This window comes from Sinocyclocheilus rhinocerous, unplaced genomic scaffold, assembly GCF_001515625.1.
Source record: "Sinocyclocheilus rhinocerous isolate Xijiao unplaced genomic scaffold, SAMN03320098_v1.1 scaffold2435, whole genome shotgun sequence".
NCBI lineage: Eukaryota > Metazoa > Chordata > Actinopteri > Cypriniformes > Cyprinidae > Sinocyclocheilus > Sinocyclocheilus rhinocerous.
The window spans coordinates 98131-118795 of record NW_015654070.1 but is presented as its reverse complement, the minus strand read 5'-3'; the positions used below and the strand labels follow the sequence as shown (position 1 = coordinate 118795).

General features: G+C 37.6%; 2 protein-coding genes and 2 long non-coding RNA genes across 5 annotated transcripts in view; 2 read left to right on the top strand and 2 right to left on the bottom strand.

The window, feature by feature from the left end:
- Nucleotides 1–14866, bottom strand: part of LOC107716869 (uncharacterized) — a 16246-nt gene extending 1380 nt beyond the window's left edge. The window contains exons 1-2 of the long non-coding RNA XR_001637262.1: nucleotides 14857–14866; nucleotides 1281–1283 (exon numbers count right to left, since the gene is read on the bottom strand). This is a non-coding gene — a long non-coding RNA (uncharacterized LOC107716869). The remainder of the gene's footprint in view (nucleotides 1–1280; nucleotides 1284–14856) is intronic.
- Nucleotides 425–1257, bottom strand: LOC107716868 (uncharacterized). The gene is made up of 3 exons (XR_001637261.1): nucleotides 1163–1257; nucleotides 794–925; nucleotides 425–508 (listed from the first exon to the last, which is right to left on the bottom strand). It is a non-coding gene; the product is annotated as an uncharacterized LOC107716868 (long non-coding RNA).
- On the top strand, nucleotides 8361–9877 carry LOC107716867 (calcitonin-1-like). Of its 2 annotated transcripts, none has more exons than XM_016523477.1 (4): nucleotides 8361–8444; nucleotides 8705–8796; nucleotides 8904–9035; nucleotides 9523–9877. In XM_016523477.1, exons 2-4 carry the CDS (start codon nucleotides 8711–8713, stop codon nucleotides 9710–9712), a joined length of 408 nt encoding a protein of 135 aa, XP_016378963.1. In that variant the 5' UTR covers nucleotides 8361–8444; nucleotides 8705–8710; the 3' UTR covers nucleotides 9713–9877. The 2 variants fall into 2 exon arrangements, with proteins under 2 accessions (XP_016378963.1, XP_016378962.1); XM_016523476.1 differs by lacking the exon at nucleotides 8361–8444 and adding an exon at nucleotides 8592–8605.
- The window catches only part of LOC107716866 (protein inscuteable homolog), a 72643-nt gene continuing 66237 nt past the window's right edge, over nucleotides 14260–20665 (top strand). The window contains exon 1 of the mRNA XM_016523475.1: nucleotides 14260–14470. The gene's annotated coding sequence lies outside the window, so the exon portion shown is untranslated. The remainder of the gene's footprint in view (nucleotides 14471–20665) is intronic.

The window sequence follows — 20665 nt, the reverse complement described above, 5'->3', positions numbered from 1 at the left end:
GAATTTTCACACTCATACATACCCAACATGAATATAATCCTATAAACTATTCAATAGTTATTCAAAATACACACACAATAAGTGATTAGAACCTGATAGTCACACATGTGGGTTACATACATAATATGGAGTTATGCATAGAAATGATTAGTTGCTCACAAGTCCTTTTAGTGTCATTTAGTTGCATGGAAAGGCAGTTTCTGTACCATTCTGTGGATGTATGTGGACATGCTCTGTGAAGACCATAGAGGTTAAAAAGGGTCTCCTAAGGAATCTCAGTCGGTTCTTTGTCTTCTAGGTGGTGAGGGGGGGGGTTTACATGTGATGATCATGCTGTGGCCTCTCTTTGACCTTTAATCTTGATTACTTGCCCCAAAATTGACAATCTCCTTGGAAAAGCCAGCGGTGGTTGGGCAACATTTCTGTGTGGCAGGACACTGGCCATCATGGAAACAGCTTTTAGCACACAGTGGAATCATCTCCGGTATGGGACATTGACCCGGCTTCACTGCGTGGACACAGATAGTCAGCTTTAGTTTGTGCATATAGACAGTATACAATACGAAAAACTCAAAAGCATGAATAGCCAGTTTTACCTACAGACTGAATTATTTAAGTATTATGCCTCTTTATTTTGTAAAGCCATCCTGTCCTTAAAACTATCCTAAGGGATGCATTCAAACCTACCTTAGACGAGAAGAACAAAAGGCAAAGTCAATTAAATTCAATGTGTTTGTCTGTGTGTCTGTCTCTGTGTTGGGACCCTCAGCATCCATTATTAACTGAAACTCACTGAAAACAGGCAGCACGCAAACAGGCCCACAGTCAAATCGACAGCATTTGTGTCCTCCAGGGCAGTCTTTATCAGAAGAACATCCTCGATGGGACGGCACGACCGTCAGCCTCGCCGGACAGAAACCGTCCACTAGAGGATTCAAGAGGATCATTAGGGGAGGCCAGGGAGTGCGGTTTCAGCATTTGTAAATCAGGGTTTCGCGATCTCAAACCTAAATACAAATTTTACATATTTGTCTGCTTCAAATCAAAAGCGTTTTAAAACCTACTACTCATTCCTAAACTGTGTTAATTACTTTCAAAGACTGAGAGTCACTTATTTCTGCATTTCTTCAGGCTGTATAATGAAGTCAACAGATCTTCTCACCTGTGGTTCATCTTTGAATAGCGTGAGTTATGCTCAAGTATCCGAACAGACACAGTAAAACAGCAATCAACGAGCAATACACTCGCGCTGTCATCCTCCCAACTTGCGATCTCACAACGATCTTTGCTGGAAAATGCGCTGAATTGGTGCGTCAGGAGGAGCGAACAGCGAAGTGCACAAAACTAAAACCAATACGTGTTGCTGCAATATCAACCTCTGTAAAATGGGGTTTTAAAGATCCAAGGAGATCAGGTCAATTCCAACCCTGATCAAACTCACCTGCCTGTAGTTTTTTAGTAATCTGGAATGCCCTGATTAGCTTGTTCAGGTTTGACTGGGGTTGGATGAGCTGAATGCTGTGTTCAGTGAATGCAAAGTTTTTTGGTTTATATCTTACTAACATATCGGCCAGGTATTTTGGTCCAAGGTCATCATGGGATTTCTATTCAATTAAAAGTAGCCTACTTTAAAATTGATTCTGGAAGAAAAGAAAAGAAAAGAAGAAGAAAAACCTGGAAAACAGTGTAATGAGTTTTGATTGAGTAACTTGTTGATCTGTGCTGCTTGAGCCATGAACTGTTTCAGACGGTTCAGTCCTATTTGGTGAACTGGTTCACCCACTTAACTAGAACCGGTTCAAAAGAATGATTAGATCGTGAACTGGACATCCCTCCAGACCGTTTGCCTGAGGCTCTGGGTTACAGGTAATAATGTCATAAATAATGTTCAGTTTCTCTCACAGAGAGCTTTTTCAGACTTTCAAATGACGGTAGCTCTTGACTTGCAATCACCAAGGACCATGGTTTGAGCTAAAAATCTTCTTTACTGTTCTATTGAAGAAAAGAGTCACCTACATCTTGGATGACCTGAGGGTGAGTAAATTAACAGCAAGTTTTTGGGTGAACTATCCCTTTAACAAAGATACATACAGTACACAGGTATAAATGAACCAAACAAGACAGATGAAGGAACCTAATTATCACTAAGGAAACTAATATAAACAGGAACTAAATGCAGGAAATGAAAACTGAAATTAAAAAGAAATACATTTCAACATAAGAGTCCTAAAGAAACACAGACACAGGACAGACATGACATAATATATATTTTTAATAATTTATTACTAGCATTTATTGATTTATGTTCATTTGAGTTGATAACACTGAACTAATGTTATCAAATGAGACTATTGTACACACATGAGCAGGGCCGGATTTACGTATAGGCATTCTAGGCACGTGCCTATGCTCGCTCGTCCAGGGGGGCCCAAACACAATGAAGAGATATATAATATTTTTGTTACACTATGGGATATCTACAACAGTAAAAGAACCAAAACCCCAGAAGACATTGAGCAAATAAAAATCATCTGAACAATTGATGTGTGATTGTGTCTCCAGGCCGTTAAAATTATTAGAGAAATAATGCACTTCCGAAGTGGTTATGTGGCCACATCGCCGCGCCTATTAATGGAACGGTCTTTCTTCCCCAGAAGACATTGAGCAAATAAATATAACAAGCAATAGGGTAAAAATGACAAACTATTTCCATGTCTTCAACCTTTTTTATGTACGGAAATTACACTTTTCTCCTCTCAGACGCACACACAGTACAGACACACACTCGCGCACACACACGGAGACGTGAACAGAAACTCATTGTGAGAGCTGCGGCTGCCCCGCAAATTTATCAATAAAATAGTTTTGCAGCTGAAAAGCTATACATGACATTTCTTAGTAGCGAGGTTCTTGAAGCAGTTCAACTTAAAGATTCGCTATTATAGACGTAGTTCAACACACACGAGATTTCAGGACAGAAACATGTCAAATGTCTTGAAACAAATCATCTGAACAACTGATGTGTGATTGTGACTCCAGGCCGTTAAAATTATTAGAGAAATAATGCACTTCCGAAGTGGTTATGTGGCCACATCGCCGCGCCTATTAATGGAACGGTCTTTCTTAGTTCTCAAACAAATTAAGAACTACATTCAACGCAAGCGCTTATTGCGATAGAAAACACTGTAACAGTTTCCACTGATTAAGACATATTTTTGTTTGCTTGGGTGGTAATATTAGGCCTATTAATAGGGAAGGGGGGCCCACAAATTTTTTTGCCTATGTCACAAAAAGAGGTAAATCCGGCCCTACACATGAGATTACAAATGGTAGGGATGGGTACCGGGAACAGGTATTTTTTTGGACCGGTACGTAATTGGGTCAATACCAGACTACCGATAAGTTTCAGGACAAACTATACTGTTATCGATACTTCAATGTTAATGGCGAATTAGAAGTTGCTGCTTGTCATTTTTCTTCATTGAATGATGTGGCCGACATTTGCTCAACGTGCATGTGATATCCATGCGCATGTGCAGTGTGTTTTTGCGTGCAATCAGTGGCGGTGAAACATTCAAAAGTGTGGGCTCACGTTACAAAACTAAGCGACACCAGTGTCAGATGCAATATATGCAGGTAATAATGAACAAAGGAGGCAACACTAGTAATACAATGAAACATTTACTTACAAAACACAACATCTACCTCAAGCAATGCGCTCTATTTGCTATGTCTCCCGGTGTTACGGTTTAATTGGTGACCGTGTTATCTGGTGACCAACTTCCTGTTTCAGGTCTCCACTCCAGATGTGATGGAACGACCGCAGCAGATTCGCCGATTCTGAAAGCACAAACTGATGTGATATAAAGCTGTCTAATAAACGCACAGTTGCTCATTACATGATTTTAGTACTCTTGTAAAGATGACAAATTATTGGTATGATCGCCCGTAGCGGCTTAAGTACAGAAAATAAACAAAAATGTCTGTTTGGCACGGGTTCAGAATACGCGCTAAAAGACGCCGTGCCGTGAGACGCCAGTAATGAACCACTGAGCTACCGACCTGCACTGGTTTAGCCGCAGATTTCTGGATTGAAGACAGGATTTTACTCTCGGCGTCACAGTGTGCGGCTGGCTGAATCAAGGAAATGTGACCGTGTTAACCTGTGACCTGTGATTACCTACTATTAAAAAGTAAACCATAGTAGAAAGCTGACTACATTTTATGGTTTATGATATTAGAGTACATTTCATAGACTCTCAGACAATGTAAATTTGGTAAATATGTGGCCTCTATAGCTTATCGTTAAACTATTTACTTTAGTAAAAACATGGTACATTTTCTTCAGAAACTATAGCTGATGTCTCATTTGATGAACGCAGTAACGCTATTTCCACGTTGTTTTGCCGTTATTTTCTCGCAGAAATACTTTGGAAGCATGTCACTTGATTTTTATACTGTAGTCGAAAAGCTGCATATAAATGTTATAGCCTAATGTTACTTTTTTATACGACAGGTGCAATCACGTTGAGCTATTCAACCACACTGATACATTTCTGGTACATAAGCTTCTTTTTACGCTGTGACTTAAGGTAGTTTGAAACTTTGATTCTTTGAATATGCCTGTGTTAACTTGTGACCTCTGTGTTTGCTTACCAAAAATTAATTTTACTGTTGCAATATATTAACCGAGCGGCAACCTCCCGCTCTCTCTCGTGAAGCCAACAAGGAAGTGACTTAAACTGTAATTCGTCAACTGGCCGCTAGAGGCTGGCTGCAAAAGGGAGTCAATCCCATAGACTCCCCATGTTAAAATGCCCAACTTTACAGCAGAAAACGAGCTAGGTGGGCGTGGTTTCAACAACCAGCTCCCGCCTCTTTGCCCATCTTCGATTATCCGGGAGTGACGTGCTGCCAAGATGGCGACGGCCGCCTCCGCCCACTTTTGAGCTTCAAAAACTATCTTCGGAACCCTACGGGTGACGTCACGGACACTACGTCCATGTTTTTATACAGTCTATGATATTAACGTTATTTCCAGTAAAAACTCTGCTTACAAATATTACTTTGTAAACGTGTTAACTTGTCACTAGATATCTCATTTGATTATATATGAAATCTGAATGTCATTTTCTCGTCAAAATACTGCTTATAAATTACGTAAACCGTTAAGCTAAACAATCATATGTTTTGATATACAATCAGAAAAAAATACACATTGTGGAAAGTAACAAAATTAACGCAGCAAAACACTGCGTTATGTTATTGCATATAAGGACGCCCCATAGCCTACATAGCACCTTACATATTAGCATGTATCCAATACTACATTTAGAATGTAAGTATTTTACACTTCAAGGGGTTCAGCTATATTTAAAAAACTCATTAAAATGTTTTTAAAGGCCATCAATCTACTAGTGTGAGTATCTAAAGCGACACAGAGGTGGGTCATTTCATTCCCTACAATCAAATAAAGAAATCAAGTGGCATGTTTCCAAAGTATTTCTACGAGAAAATAATGGCAAAACAACGTGGAAATAGCGTTACTGCGTAACGTTACATCAAATGAGACATCAGCTATAGTTTCTGAAGAAAATATACCATATTTTTACTATAGTAAATATAGTTTAACGATATAGCGTTTGTAATTAAACCATAGCAGCCACAAATTTAACATTGATTCCATGGTAAACACAGGTCAACGGTCACATTTCCTTGATTCAGCCAGCCGCACACTGACGCCGAGAGTAAAATCCTGTCTTCAACCCAGAAATCTGCGGCTAAACCAGTGCAGTTCGGTGGCTCAGTGGTTCATTACTGGCGTCTGACGCGCGCGCGGTTTCTTTCAAGGGGTTCAGCTATATTTAAAAAACTCATTAAAATGTTTTTAAAGGCCATCAATCTACTAGTGTGAGTATCTAAAGCGACACAGAGGTGGGTCATTTCATTCCCTACAATCAAATAAAGAAATCAAGTGGCATGTTTCCAAAGTATTTCTACGAGAAAATAATGGCAAAACAACGTGGAAATAGCGTTACTGCGTAACGTTACATCAAATGAGACATCAGCTATAGTTTCTGAAGAAAATATACCATATTTTTACTATAGTAAATATAGTTTAACGATATAGCGTTTGTAATTAAACCATAGCAGCCACAAATTTAACATTGATTCCATGGTAAACACAGGTCAACGGTCACATTTCCTTGATTCAGCCAGCCGCACACTGACGCCGAGAGTAAAATCCTGTCTTCAACCCAGAAATATGCGGCTAAACCAGTGCAGTTCGGTGGCTCAGTGGTTCATTACTGGCGTCTGACGCGCGCGTGGTTTCTTTCAGCGCGTATTCGAAACCCGTGCCAAACAGACATTTCCGTACTGAAGCCGCTACGGGCGATCATACCAATAATGTGAAATCTTTGCAAGAATAACAAAACCATGTAATGAGCAACTGTGCGTTTATTAGACAGCTTTATATCACATCCGTTTGTGCTTTCAGAATCGGTGAATCTGCTGCGGTCGTTCCATCACATCTGGAGCGGAGACCTGAAACGGGAAGTTGGTCACCAGATAAACCGTAACATCTGCTCCAGCTCCAACTGCAACTCGCGCAACACATTCACATCAAATGTTAATTCAGCGGTAGAGTTACACTCACGAGACACTTCACTTATTCGCAATTACAAAAGTACATTATTTGCGTGTGCTTCAAAACCTTGCCGGTTAAACGTTTTATTTGCGTGTTGTTCTGACGTGCAGTTATTCAGAGCAGGTACACCTGAAGCGTGTGTACACTAAAAGGCCGGTCAAACAGCACCTGATTACTGATTGCGCTAATACTCTCAAAAACACACAAGGTTTACATACACAGTTAGTTAACTTATGTCTAAAGTGAAAGCAAACAGTTGAGAGAAAAACAGATGCTTGCAGCTCTTAAAGCAACAGCACTAAACATGCTGCCGATTGTCATTAAAGGGATAGTTCACCCAAAAATTACAATTCTGTCATTATTTACTCACTGTCATGTTGTACCAAACCTGTATTCATTTCTTTCTTGTGCTGAACACAAAAGAAGATATTTAAGAATGTGGGTAACCAAACAGTTGCTGGTCCCCACTGACTTTGATACAGGAAAAATAAATATGGAAGTCACTGTGGACCAGCAACTGTTTAGTTTCCCACATTCTTCAAAATAACTTTTATGTTCAACAGAAGAAAGAAACTCATTCAGGTTTAAAACAACTTGAGAGTAAATGATGACAATTTTCATAACAAAACACAAAGAGAAAAATAACTCGCTTCTCTTGACTGAAGAACTTTAATACAGTTGCTAAAATTCAGCAGTAATAAAATAACTTGAAATGTGTAACAACTTTTCACATCAGCAGTATCGGTATCGGTATCGATAAAATGTAAACGATACCCATCCCTACAAATTAGATTATTGTAAAGAATTACCATTCAGTTTTTACAGCATTTAATATTTGTACATGCTTTTTCCAGTTGTCCTCAGAAACCCACACGTATACATAAAGATTGATGCTCAGATTCACATTATTTTATGGATTTTTTTAATATGTCAGATTAAATATAGGTTACACTTTACAATAAATTAACAAAGTTAAAATAACTAAAGTTATTTCCAAATAAAATTAGTAAATGCTTTATTAATCACTAAGTTGAATAAACACTTTAATATTTTAAGTATTTTTCATTGATAGTTAATATTGACTAATGTCGTTAACTAATGTTAACAAAAGGAACCTTATTGTAAAGTGTAACCTAAATTTATGTAACAGATTTTAATGGTCCCTGTCACATAGGACATCTCCTGTCATGTCAGAAATCACATGACAGTGAAAACAATTGTTAACTGATTAGTTTAGCTCCTGTAAGATGCACACAAAAGTAGTAAAAGTAGTAGTAGTCTGAAATAAAAGCTACAACATAGTGTCATAATTCATAATGAAATTGTGATCTGGTGCTGCGCTGTGAACTAGTAGTCTCACCAGCAGATGGCTGCGTGAGCGAGTCCTTCATGGCCACTGGATCACAGTGATGCAACAGCTTTGGATGACAGTAAAGTATTGATCTCATGGTATTCAGAGCATTTATTCAATTTAAGCAAAATGAATGACCCAAATGTAGATGCAAGTGCAGATACCGAAGAGTGTGAGTTTACTGAATGGAGCACTTAATGGCTAAAGAATGACGTCAGTAAATCTTTAGACATTATCAGTGCGCCAGAGCCATGATTGGCTGACTGGTGCCTGTTTGTCTGATGATTGGCCAATGGGAGATAATTAAACACCTACACGGATACTACACAACTCCTCATAGTGAATATATAGGGGCTTGACCATTGAAGCTGCACACAGTAGTATCAAGGCGGTCATCAGGTTCAGAGAATCAATATTTTTTATCAAGCAGCAAGACAAGGTGAGGTAAGACTTCTAAAAATTTATGTTTTGTGAGATAGAAATCTTTGTGGTTTTGGACAGGGACATCTTTCCTTCTACTAACTGGTTTAAGGAGTGAGTGAGGAATGAGGAGAGGACCCTAGTCGGCAGATATTCACAGCTTCTTGTAGAAGGCAATGAGTTTTGTATGTGGTGCAGCCCACCCTCACAGAATTTGAGAGTAAAATCAGATAGACGGTGAATTTCCAAATCCGTTTTAAAGCTTCACTGTATTTTTGTCTCAGGGTACCATGTTTATGTTGAAGATCTCTGCCTTCCTTGTTGCTTATGCCGCAGTCGTGTGCCAGATGTCCAGCTCAAACGCTGCCCCAGCAAGGTAAACTCTCTGTCATTTTTTGTCTGTGACATTAGCTGATGGGTTCTTCAGCTGTATCTCATCAGGTTGCAAACTGTTGCTCTTCTCCGTCATTGTTTGATCTTCAGACCTGGTTCAGAGTCTCTGACAGACAGATTTGCACTCATGGACTACGAAGCACGAAGATTACTGAGTGCTATAGTCAAAAACGTAGTGCAGATGACGGCAGAGGAACTGGAGCCAACGAATGATGACAACAGGTACAACCTCAGCATTCTCTCACAGGTTCTGCTGTATTTGAGGATTTTCTTAGTGGAGGGTTTTCAGTGGAAAGAGTGTGTGTATTTTAAACTACCGACTTTTGCTTTCATTCTGCAAGAGGCAATCAAAGTAGATCCAAATGCCTGTGACTCCTAGCGGAGTTAGTAAAGCGAGGAATCCACTGAGATTTGTGACAAAGTCTCTCTGCCCGAATGAGGTGTATCTTCTTTTATTTCAGTATAATGCAGTAAAACCCTGTCTGCTTGCCGAGGGAATGTCCTAACAGCAGCAGCATGTCAATCTTCCCGTTCACTGGAATGGCTGCATGTTAACCCCAAGAGTTTTGTTCGTTAGACGCACAGCATGTTCTCTCTCTTAACCTGATGCATGCAGTGACGGGCTCTGTATGAACACTAACGGTGGTCTGGGTGGGACCCTGCATGTCTGTGATGATACGCCTGTCTGCATGTGTGTTTCTCCCGACAGCCAGGGCAGATTCCTGTCCAAGCGTTGCTCCAATCTCAGCACCTGCGTGCTGGGAAAACTCTCCCAGGAGCTGCACAAATTACAAACGTTCCCGCAGACGGACGTGGGCGCCGGTACGCCCGGCAAGAAACGCAGCCTGCTCGAGGGCAATCAGTTTACAAGCTACGAAGAAACGTTTAACGCCATCTAACCCTAACTGTGTGTTCTACGGTCCCGTTGCATGTGGATTCTGCCTGCTTGACTGATCGCACACAAACGGCTGGTTGCTGTGGTCTTTTTTTTCTTTCTTTCTTTTGGCAGAGAAAGGCATGTTAAAAATCTAGATAAAATTTCTTCTGTACATAGTCAAATTCAGGAATAGTTTTCTGTGCATTTTACACATGCCTCTTGAATAACTGAATACATGTATTATAAAAATAATATCTACTGATAATAACCAAATAAAAAAAAGTATGATTTCTTTAAAGTGTTCAAGTTCAATAAAGTTATTTTTTATATCAGGAACTCTTACTTTGTCAGATTATTAGTTACATTAATTCGAATTCATTTTATATGTATGTTATCATTGAGTGCCTCTACAAATAAACATCCAATACATGAAGAATTCTGCAGGTAAGACGTCTGAAATGACATCTGTGAATGTGAGCTAATAATAATGGCATAAATATCACCACTATATATACGTAAACTCTTTTATAGGATATATATATCTATGAATAATGCATGAACGTAATCTAATGACTGCTGTAAATGTCTAACAGAGAGAGCGTGTCTTCTGAAGTCTGGTCTCGCTCTGTGTTGAAGCAGCGTTTCGCCACAGAAGCGCGCGTGTAACACAGCCACGTGTGTCACTCACCGTCTGGCGGACTTCCTGAGCCGTTCCGGTGGGATGGGCAACAGCAACTTCGTCCCGACTAACGTGGGCTCCCAAGCATTCGGCCGTCGGAGGAGAAACTCGCGGATGTGAGCGGCTCCAGTCATGCGGGGTATGAAAATGCTTTTGAGAGTCTTTTCTGTATGTCTTGTGGGCACGAGTCCCTGATTGTTTTTATTTTTATTTATTTATTTTTTTTTCTGTTTCAGCTGTGAACTCGGGGCCAATTCATTTTCAATCGGAGAGAACAGAACAACTACAGCTACAGAAATCGTCTCACTTTCCAAGCTGAAATAGCGGTATTGATCTCTCTCAAGGCGGAATTTTAAAAATGCACTTAAGCACCTGTGTTATATTATTCCTTATGTATTGACAGTGTCTAAAATACAAAGAAATCTAGATTTTTATACAAAATAAATCAGATTCATAAAGATATTGAGTGTTTATTCTCCATCTCTGTGAGGGCAGAATAAATCCAGCCTGATCAAGACTTGAGGACGGCTGTGTATATGTGCCTACTTGCTTGTGTAGGTTGTGATACTAAATGGGAAATACTAGATATTAACTTTGTGATTGTTACGAACTTCTGAGAAGATTAAATGTATTGTGGATCCATCTGAGTGAAGGCATTAGTGTTTGCATTTCGGAAGCCGTAGAAAAGGCTGCTTTGGGAGAGCATCTGTTCTGTTCTCACTCAGATTTCTAAACAAACAGGTGAGACCTGCTGAACTGCCCACATACAAAGAACCCCACAGGACTCACAAACATGACTTCATTCAGCATCCTCTCTCTAACTGAATCGCATGGTATCGTTTCACATCTGCGGGGTCTGTTATAAACCTGTAGCAGGTGAAGATAAGGGCCATTAGCATCAGGAAATGACAAAACAATATAAAACTATTGAGTGAACACCAAAATGGCTTGGACTTGATATAATCCTGTTATAATAGAGCTTGTTACAGCTTTGCTGACATTGTGGTTTTAAAATGCATTAGCTGAACCATCAAATAGCTACCTTTGATCATTCATCAAGTCCTTTCAGTTTAGACCTTTCCTGATCTGTCCAGTTCATTCACTCTCAGAAAAAAAGGTACAATAGTTATCACTGAGGTGGTACCTCTTCAAAAGGCACAACTTTGTACCTAAAGAGTCCATATTGGTACCTTAAAGGTACATATTAGTACCTAAAGTGTACATATTAGTACCTAAAAGGTACAAAAGTGTACCTTTTGAAAAGGTACCGCCCCAGTGACAGCTTTTGTACCTTTTTTTCTGAGTGTTCAAACTTGAGAAAGTGTTGTACCATCATCGTCCAACAGATGGCAGAATGAGTCTCATTTTAAAAGCCTGCTTTTAAAAAAATGTTTTACTTTAAAACGAATGGTTTTGATGGTTATTTAAAAATAGATATGAAGTTGCTGATATTATGCAGCCAATTGAAACAAACCCAAGAAATCCTTAGTGATAGAAGTATTACTAAAGGTGTTCCCAACTTCAGGGGTTTGTTTCAACTGCTCTCTATGGCACGGTTCTCTCTTCATATTGTGTCTGTGGGATTTTTTCACCTGTTTCACCTGTTTTTCACCAACAAGTGAAAACACAGGAGCTGAGGATCATTCATGTCTGCAACACAAACACTGGAGGATGATGCACAAGTTTAATATCTGAACATATCCTCTTTAGAAAGAACTGTTTTTCAAAAGCATAAATAAAATACTCTTGTCGTTTGTCCATGTTTCCAGTGTCTCTTTTATTGTGTCGAGAATGACAAAAATAATCCTTCAGATTTCTGATGACTTTTTCTGATGATTTGAAAAGTACATCAACGTATAACAAACATCAATTCAACTTAAAACACTTTGCTAGAGAGTAATTTGTAATTCCTAAACCGCAGAACATATACAGCATCTGTAATCAGAGCTGGGTAGATTACTTACAAATTGTAGTCCATTACTGATTCCAAATTACAGGACAAAAATTGTAGTTAGTAATGCACTCCATTACATTACATATTTTAGGTAATATAACAAAACTACTGTTTGATTACTTTTGACCTAACTTGTTTATCACATTGATTTAAACAGGATAACCTTGTACCATATTGATTTAAAAAATACAAGGAGGAAAAAAAAAATGTCCATTTATTGTTAGGTAATAACGTTGTTGGGGAACCCTAATATTAGCAACATGAAATGCATTAAACATGCAGTTTCCCAAACACATGAGTTTAATGAAAAGCTAATAATTAATTCAATTATAAAAATGTAAAATTAAAATAAATCATTTTAAAACAAATAAACAATTAATGTGTCCATGATGCAATGTTAAAACAGTTCTTAAACCTGAAATGATTTCTGTAAATTCAGTAGTTAAATGCTGTGTAGCCACCTGACTAATGACTGGTCTTTTATGAATGTCCACAAAACTGGAAGACTTTCTGAGTGTATATAAACGGTAGGCTATGTTAGAAAGGAACATTTGAAGGAATTAAGGATTCGATGAATTACGAATAATTATGAATAATTTATTGTTATTGTGTGAATAATATTTAATCATGTAATCAATAAAAAAGTAACTGATTACGAGTATTTTAACAATTAATTTAATATAATTACAAGTACTTAATTTTTGGAATCTGATTACATAATCCAGATTACATGTAATCAGTTACTACAAACTTATGTCTGTAATTATGCATTGAGGTACTTAATCAGTTTGTTCATTTGAAATAAAAATGTGAAAAAAGGAATGGTTTTCCTGCACACATACTGTTGCAGAAGAAAAACAAAGAGGAAAGATATGTACTTCTGGTGTGCTTGTGGTTAATGGCAATTTACTGGAAGTTGGTGTACTTTGAGCACATTATATAACCCAAAATTATAGCCATTATTTCAAAGAAATTTATTTTTCACTAGTTGTTTTTACGGTCTCCATGCAATCCATTTGGATGAACTCAGCTGCGGAGGCTCTTGCGGTATCCACATGGAAAGTTTGCATGGAAGATCGTGGCAGGCTTGAAATCAGGTTTTTTTTCTGTTCTTCTCTTTTTTGCGGGGTTTTGTAATATTCTCAGTGATGTTCCTAGCGAGCCACTGAAGAGAGCGCTCTTAATAGTGAACAGCTGTTTGTCATTTAGTCATTGAAGTTGAAAATAAATCGTAACAGTGTGAGCAAGGATCTCCTTCTTTATAAACACCCAGAGAGTCACTCGTCTTTTTCAGTAAGCCATAAAAGTGCAAAGGGTCATATTTCTACCCCCTTTTTTTTTTTGTATATTTCAGCATCAAGGTCTGCATGAACATCTAAATGTGCTTTTGAACTGATGAGTTCCAGTGAAATGGACTATGCGTTCCTCAGCATGTGCTGTCTTTTGTTTTCATAGGCCTTTTTTTTCATGGCTGATTTTTCCACAGAGTAGCTGAGGCGAAATCAGATACCCTGAAAGTTTAATGGTAAAAGTCTAGGAATAACAGCCCAGTCAGCTCCTCCCAAAATCTCCCCTCTTCTGAGATTTTTCAAAAAACAGTCGTCTTGTCACATAAAAAACAAAAAACGAAAAGTTTTCCTTCCCATCTCAGCAGCAGCTCTGCCTGCTGGCTCTCCTCACTGTTTTCCCCAGCGTCTGTTACCTCTCTCGTCCCTCCCCTATTCCACATCTGGATTCCAGGCCCACATTTATTTATGTGACTCGAGTTGTTTTTAAGGGAGTTTAAAGTTCTTAACCATGTACCGTTGGCAGCTGGGCTGGATCCGATGAAGTCTACAATTACACTTTACCATAGCCGGTCACTCCACAATTACATGTTTGACCACAGAATGTCTTGAAAAGCACAACCCTGCCGCTCATATGGCAGACAGAAATAGACTGGTTTCGTGTCTGGTTGGACTTTTGCCCAGCAGAAACTATGCTGCTTGACTGACGAAGAGATGTGGGCTCAGCTCATTTCAGGCTATAGCCACGTCTAGCGAGTCCCAGATCCGCAGTGAACATCGCACAGTGGAGACTCTCAAGACCAAATGTGCTGCCTTACTGACTGGAAACTGCAAACTTTGAGAAACTGACAAAGTGCCCTGGTAAGTGTTGCTTCTTTTTTCATGCGCTTAGTTTATAGAGGTTTTTCTTCTCGAATGCCGTGACCCCCTGAACCCAATGTGTGTGGGACAGTTTATGGAGCAGCATCATCAGCGTAAATCATCCAGTCTGATATTTGACCAGTGTGGCAGATCTGTTTTCCTGTGCAATATTTCAAATGTCTCATGTCTGGTGATGGGAGCTTTAAACCTAGATTCATTAATATAGTACCCTGTCCACTTGTCTTGAATTCATTAGTCACACCATTATTGTGCTCTACAGGTGCATTTAAAAATGTTGAGCTCTCAAATTCTGGCTGCTGCTGTCGAGCTGATGGGCGTTTATGGAAGCATCACACATGTGGAGATTCTAGTGCTAATCACAGAACTGGAAGAGCAGAACCGTTTAATGAGCATCTAGAGATGAGCGAGGAGACTCGAGCGTCTCCACTGACTCAAACAAATGCATCCGTGGATTTAAATGGCTCAGGGATACTGTTACTCCCCTCGATCCACACAGAAAGACTCTTTGTTTTATGAGAGTTAGGCCTCAAGTCAAACTCAGCCATGCAGGCTTGTAGTCAGCATTTTTCTCCAAACCCAAAGTGGAGGTTTACAGCCTGCAAAACGTCTTCATAAGCAGTTTTAAAGTAGCTGGTCTGTATATTGTGGGTGGAGGAGGAGTGCTAAGAGTTCATCATCAGTTTCATGCAGGATAGCCTAGTCTACATTTATATCTGCAAATGCCGTTTGAGCTTCTGTTTTGTGCTGTATCCGAAATTCAGTCTGGCCTTCCATCAGTCTGGAGGTCAGAGAATTACTGAATCAAAAGCAAAATATTCATCCAGAAAGCAGGATTAGCAACTAAATTGTTACGTTAACTCAGCTGTTAAGATCAAAAGTAACACTTTATTTTGACGGTCCCTTTTGAACATTCTGTTGACAATAACGTTGCACCTACATATCTACTAACTCTCATCAGAGTATTAGTAGACTGCTTTCTTAATATCTGCTAACTCTTTATTGTCATGGTCTCCCAACAGACATTCTACTCACTATAAGTAACTTTGCAAGTACGTCAAATTATTCTAACCAGTCTACTAATACTCTACTAATACTCTAATGAGAGTTAGTAGACATGACGGTGCAATGTTACTTATAGTCAACAGAATGTGTTAAAGGGACCATCAAAATAAAGTAGTTAGTAACAATAACGGCTTTGTACCAGAGGTTATGTACCAGGGTACATTTACTTCAGGTAAACACCGCTCAGCTTCAGAGGTATTTGATGCATATGTGCACTTTTGATGAGGCTCCAACTGACTTGACACCACAGATTACACATGATATTGTAATTATAAAACATGATACAATTCCAAAGCTTCTGTTTTTTCTCTTTTTTTTTCAGCAGGACAGTTTCTGTATTATATATTCTCAAGGTGTCAGACTGCAGAAGAGGAAAACTGACCATGCGTGTTTTACAAAACAGCAAACATTCTGTAGGTTAGCTAAATGGCAGCATCACTTCTTTAGGCTATTGCTAGCATGAATTGCAGAAAGTTCACATCAATGATATAAAACGAAACAAACATAAAATCACAAAGTTTGTTACATTAATTTATAATATTATCTACATTATTGATAATATAACATTGTTACTTGTTGCTTCTCTCTGATCACCTTGTGTGGGTCGAAATCAGTCCTTTTTATTTATTTATGTGGCCAGACAGTCTCCAGCTGCTGAACTAACCGCAGAGTAAAGCTGAAGGCTTAAGTGTAGGTGTGTCTGCCTCCACAGCTTTACCTTCTTTAAAATCACTGTTAAATTTGTTTTAACTAGAAAATTCAAAAAACCTGAATGAATTGTCCCTTGTGAAAAAAGGAGTACACTTTAGCATGCTTTTAAAAAGAGTGCTTATTAAAGAAATAGGCTACTTTAAAGGTGCTATATATGATTTTTACAAATATATAGAATCAGCAAACAGCAGTTTGCCGTGTAAAGATGTAGATTATTAATGACATCCTAGCAGACAGTGCTGTCAGGACCCCTCTGCGTGGCTGTAATCCCAGTTTTTCTGTTGAGTTTTCGGGGGCGCGTGTTTGTTTTTGTCTGAGATGCGGTGCTCCTGTGCGACATCTAGAGGTTGAAAAATCTCATATAGCACCTTTAAAGAATGTGCTTCAGTGCAAATTGAAAGTAATGTTTTTGGACACTGAATGGCATTTTAATTGCAATTAAATGGAAATGTATTATAGTTTAAATTTATATTAAACACAGTTAGTTGAACTACTGTATATAATTTATAATTACTTCTATTGTCTTTTAAATATTGGTAAAGTGTATTATCGAATGTACTGACAAGCACTTATGATAACTAAAACGTACTTTAATGTCATTTCTATTGAAACTTTTATATAATGTGTTTAAATGCAGTGGTGGACAGTAACGGAGTAGCTTTACTTCGTTACTGTACTTAAGTACATTTTTCAAGTATCTGTACTTTACTGGAGTCGTTTTATTTTGAGTAACTTTTACTTTTACTTCACTACACTCCAAAGCATAAGATCTTACTTTTTACTTCACTACATTTCATAAAACTTATCGTTACTCCTTATAATATATCACGAGCTCCGAGACGCATATAATTATATTTTCCTTAAAATGTTCTATCTAACTTCAGGCCTTCATGTCATATACAGTATAACTGTGATGTTCTGCAAAACAACAAGCTTTAAAACACTTTTTTCTTACTGGTGAAAATCAAATCTGTTGTCTCTCAGGTACACTGCAGTGTAAGCTTCATAGTGAACATTACTACATCACTCTCGTCAACGTAGTCCATATCAACAACAAAAATATATCTCGACTCCATATAGTGGTTATTTTGGGAAAATCCCAGGTATTTTGAGCAGTAGGATTATAAAAATATGTGCTAATATAAAATTAAATTAAGTAGACTATATAAAATTTCAAAATAAATCTATCAGTACTTTTTTACTTAAGTAATAAAAAATTGAGTACTTTTGTACTTTCACTTGAGTAAAATTGAAAAAGGAGTACTTTTACTGGAGTAATATTTTATTATACGTATCTGTACTTTTACTCAAGTACTTGATTTACTTCGTCCACCACTGACAAAAACCAGCAACTCTAGAAGAAATGTTGTAGCAGTTAACATTTTTGACTCAAAGTAACAATAGCAATCAATTCAATCTGACATCAAAGGAAAAGTTTACCCCACTTTGTCATGTCAAATGAACTTGGTAAACAGTAACTATTAAAGCTTACCTGAGCCCAAAACGTGATGGCATCCACAACATGAGTGACAACCACCAGTTCCACTGGATCAATAAAAACAATAAGCAAAGTTCATTGATCAAACATTAGCTCGTAGGTAACGTTAAAACCACGAGAAAAGTGGCTACCCAGCTAACAGGGAACGTTCCCATAACTTTCACTAACGTTATGTAAATGTTAGAAAAAAACGTTCCTGACAACTCATTTTTGTTAGCTGGGTACTTACTTGTTTCAGGCTGAATCACGGACTGATCCATGAGATTTGCCTAAAGTCAACAACATGGCAGCCATTATATAAGAAGTTTTAGCTTTCAGCGGGGTTCTAATGATAGTAATTTGAGTTTTATTTTGAATATGAAGTCGACTTACCAACATTTATCGACCTGCTACTGAAATGTCCCTTGCTAGTCCACAGATCGATCAAAATCGGTCAATTGCGGTTTGTTCTGTAAGTTAAATTGCTTGTGGATAGCGAGAAATATACTGGCAATAAGTTCACTCTGGTAATAATGATGCAAACTGCTCAGTTTTAAGAATGATTAAAGTCTCCAAAGTTTAATTAACTTAGTTGTCACGTTCTCTTGTAGCTTTAGTGTTTTGTCGTTCTAAGTAAATGAAGCATACACGTTTTTTTTTAATGCTAATATTGCCACTGGGTAATATTTTAATTTTAACTACAACTGAACATTAATTTAGGTAAATGTAAAACAACAATTTAGAACCTTAATAAAAAAAATTTTTTTTTTTTTAAATCTCGTCTTTGTATTAGTGACGTCCGTTTGCGAACAATTCTGATCTTTAAAAAAAAAAACTCGGATCTTTTCAATGAATCATTTGAATCGATCTGAACTAACCGATGAAGAATCATATCCAAGCAACTTCACAAATCAACAACTGAAAACTGAATGAGCCAATTATTGATGCATGAAATTGAGACACATGCAGTTAAACCGGCTTATTGATATCCAGATTCTTATTGATACAACTTTAATACGATAAACAGCAATATGCGCATAAATATGGCTTCGAAAGAATCGATTTGTGAATTTTAATTTAAATAATATTGGTATTTTTTGAGAAAATCCCAGGTATTTTGAGCAGTAGGATTATAAAAAATATGTGCTAATATAAAATTAAATTAAGTAGACTATATAAAATTTCAAAATAAATCTATATATCAGCCCTTTTTTCTTAAGTACATAAAAAAGCGAATACTTTTGTACTTTCACTCGAGTAAAATTGAAAAAGGAGTACTTTTACTTTTACTGGAGTAATATTTTATTATACGTATCTGTACTTTTACTCAAGTACTTGATTTGTGTACTTCGTCCACCACTGTTTAAATGTATTTATAATTACACTACAGTTCAAATCAAGTATGCATACATGTGCTTTAGCATGTTAGTCACATCAAAATAAGTACTTCTTTAAAGCACGACAAAAGATTATTAAAAGAAAAGTTCACCCAAAAAAAACAAAAAAAACAAAAAAAATAGCTGAAAAGGTACTCACCCTCAGGCCATCCAAAATGTAGATGAGTTTGTTTTTGGGTGCGTGTATATTGTGAATTAGGCAGACCCCTTGATTTAAAATGTACTTTAAAGAAGAAACTTATAATTTGACATACAAAAGAGTACAAAACAAAATCATGAAAGGTGATAAGAATTGTGGACCAGAGATAATTGTGGACTACTGACCTGTGGAGAAACACTGCTTTTGCTAACATTGACATTTGCCCATTCTAGCTCCTTTCTTTTTCTATGGATTGAGTGGAAAACCCGAATCAACACTCAATAGCATGTCTAAAACAGGAAAGTACAGCTGTTGGGCCTATTTCTGTTTTATACTCTGTGTGCTGGTTGTTTGCTATTCTCTTTGTCTCAGGGAGCTTGTGACAACACACCAGTCAAAGACAGCGTGAGTTTGCGTTCACCCTCATTGCAGGAATGTCAAGTGACTGACAGAATGTTTCAGTTTCCTTCTGTGTTTCCTCCCACTTTTCATCGGTTCTCATACTGATAATTGAGGCCTGTGTGCATTGCAATATATATTATATTTTCATACTTAAGTTTTGTTTTGTTTTTTTCTAAAAATTGAGAAACATCTCAGTATTTTTTGTTCATGCAATGAAAGTCACTAGTGACCAAAACAGCTTAGTTAAACAGTATTCAAAATACCTTCTTTTATGTTGCGCAAAAGAAAGTAAGTCATTCAGGTTTGAAACAACATGAGGGTGAGTAGCTAAATGATGATAGAATTTATTTATTTATTTATTTTTGTTGAACTATCCCTTTAATCCCTTTAAAGGCAGGGTATGTGATTTTTCAAAAACGCTTTAGAAAACTGATTCGGGCCGAATCGCAAAACAAACTTGTAGCCAATCAGCAATAAGGGGCGTGTCTACTCGTGATGTGGAGGAGAGGTTTTGCTTTGTTTCACAGAACTAATCGTTGCCTGGGTTGAGTACGTATATGTGGGGCGGAGCTATCAAAATAGGGGCAAGACCCTTTTGGGGTAGGGGCGTGTTTGTTTTGGTGATTTCAAATATCAACATTGGCTACCAGAATAATTTAAAGCTATTATTGTGTGAAATGTTTAGGCTACAATGGCCTAACATAAAGTATGGAACATATAAAGATATTTTTGTTCATGCAATGAAAGTCACTAGTGACCAAAACAGCTTAGTTATAAACAGTATTCAAAATACCTTCTTTTATGTTGCGCAAAAGAAAGTAAGTCATTCAGGTTTGAAACAACATGAGGGTGAGTAGCTAAATGATGATAGAATTTATTTATTTATTTATTTTTGTTGAACTATCCCTTTAATCCCTTTAATTATACTTTTTTTTTTTTAAATAAATGAAATTATACTTTAAAGAAGAAACTAAAACTACCAGCAG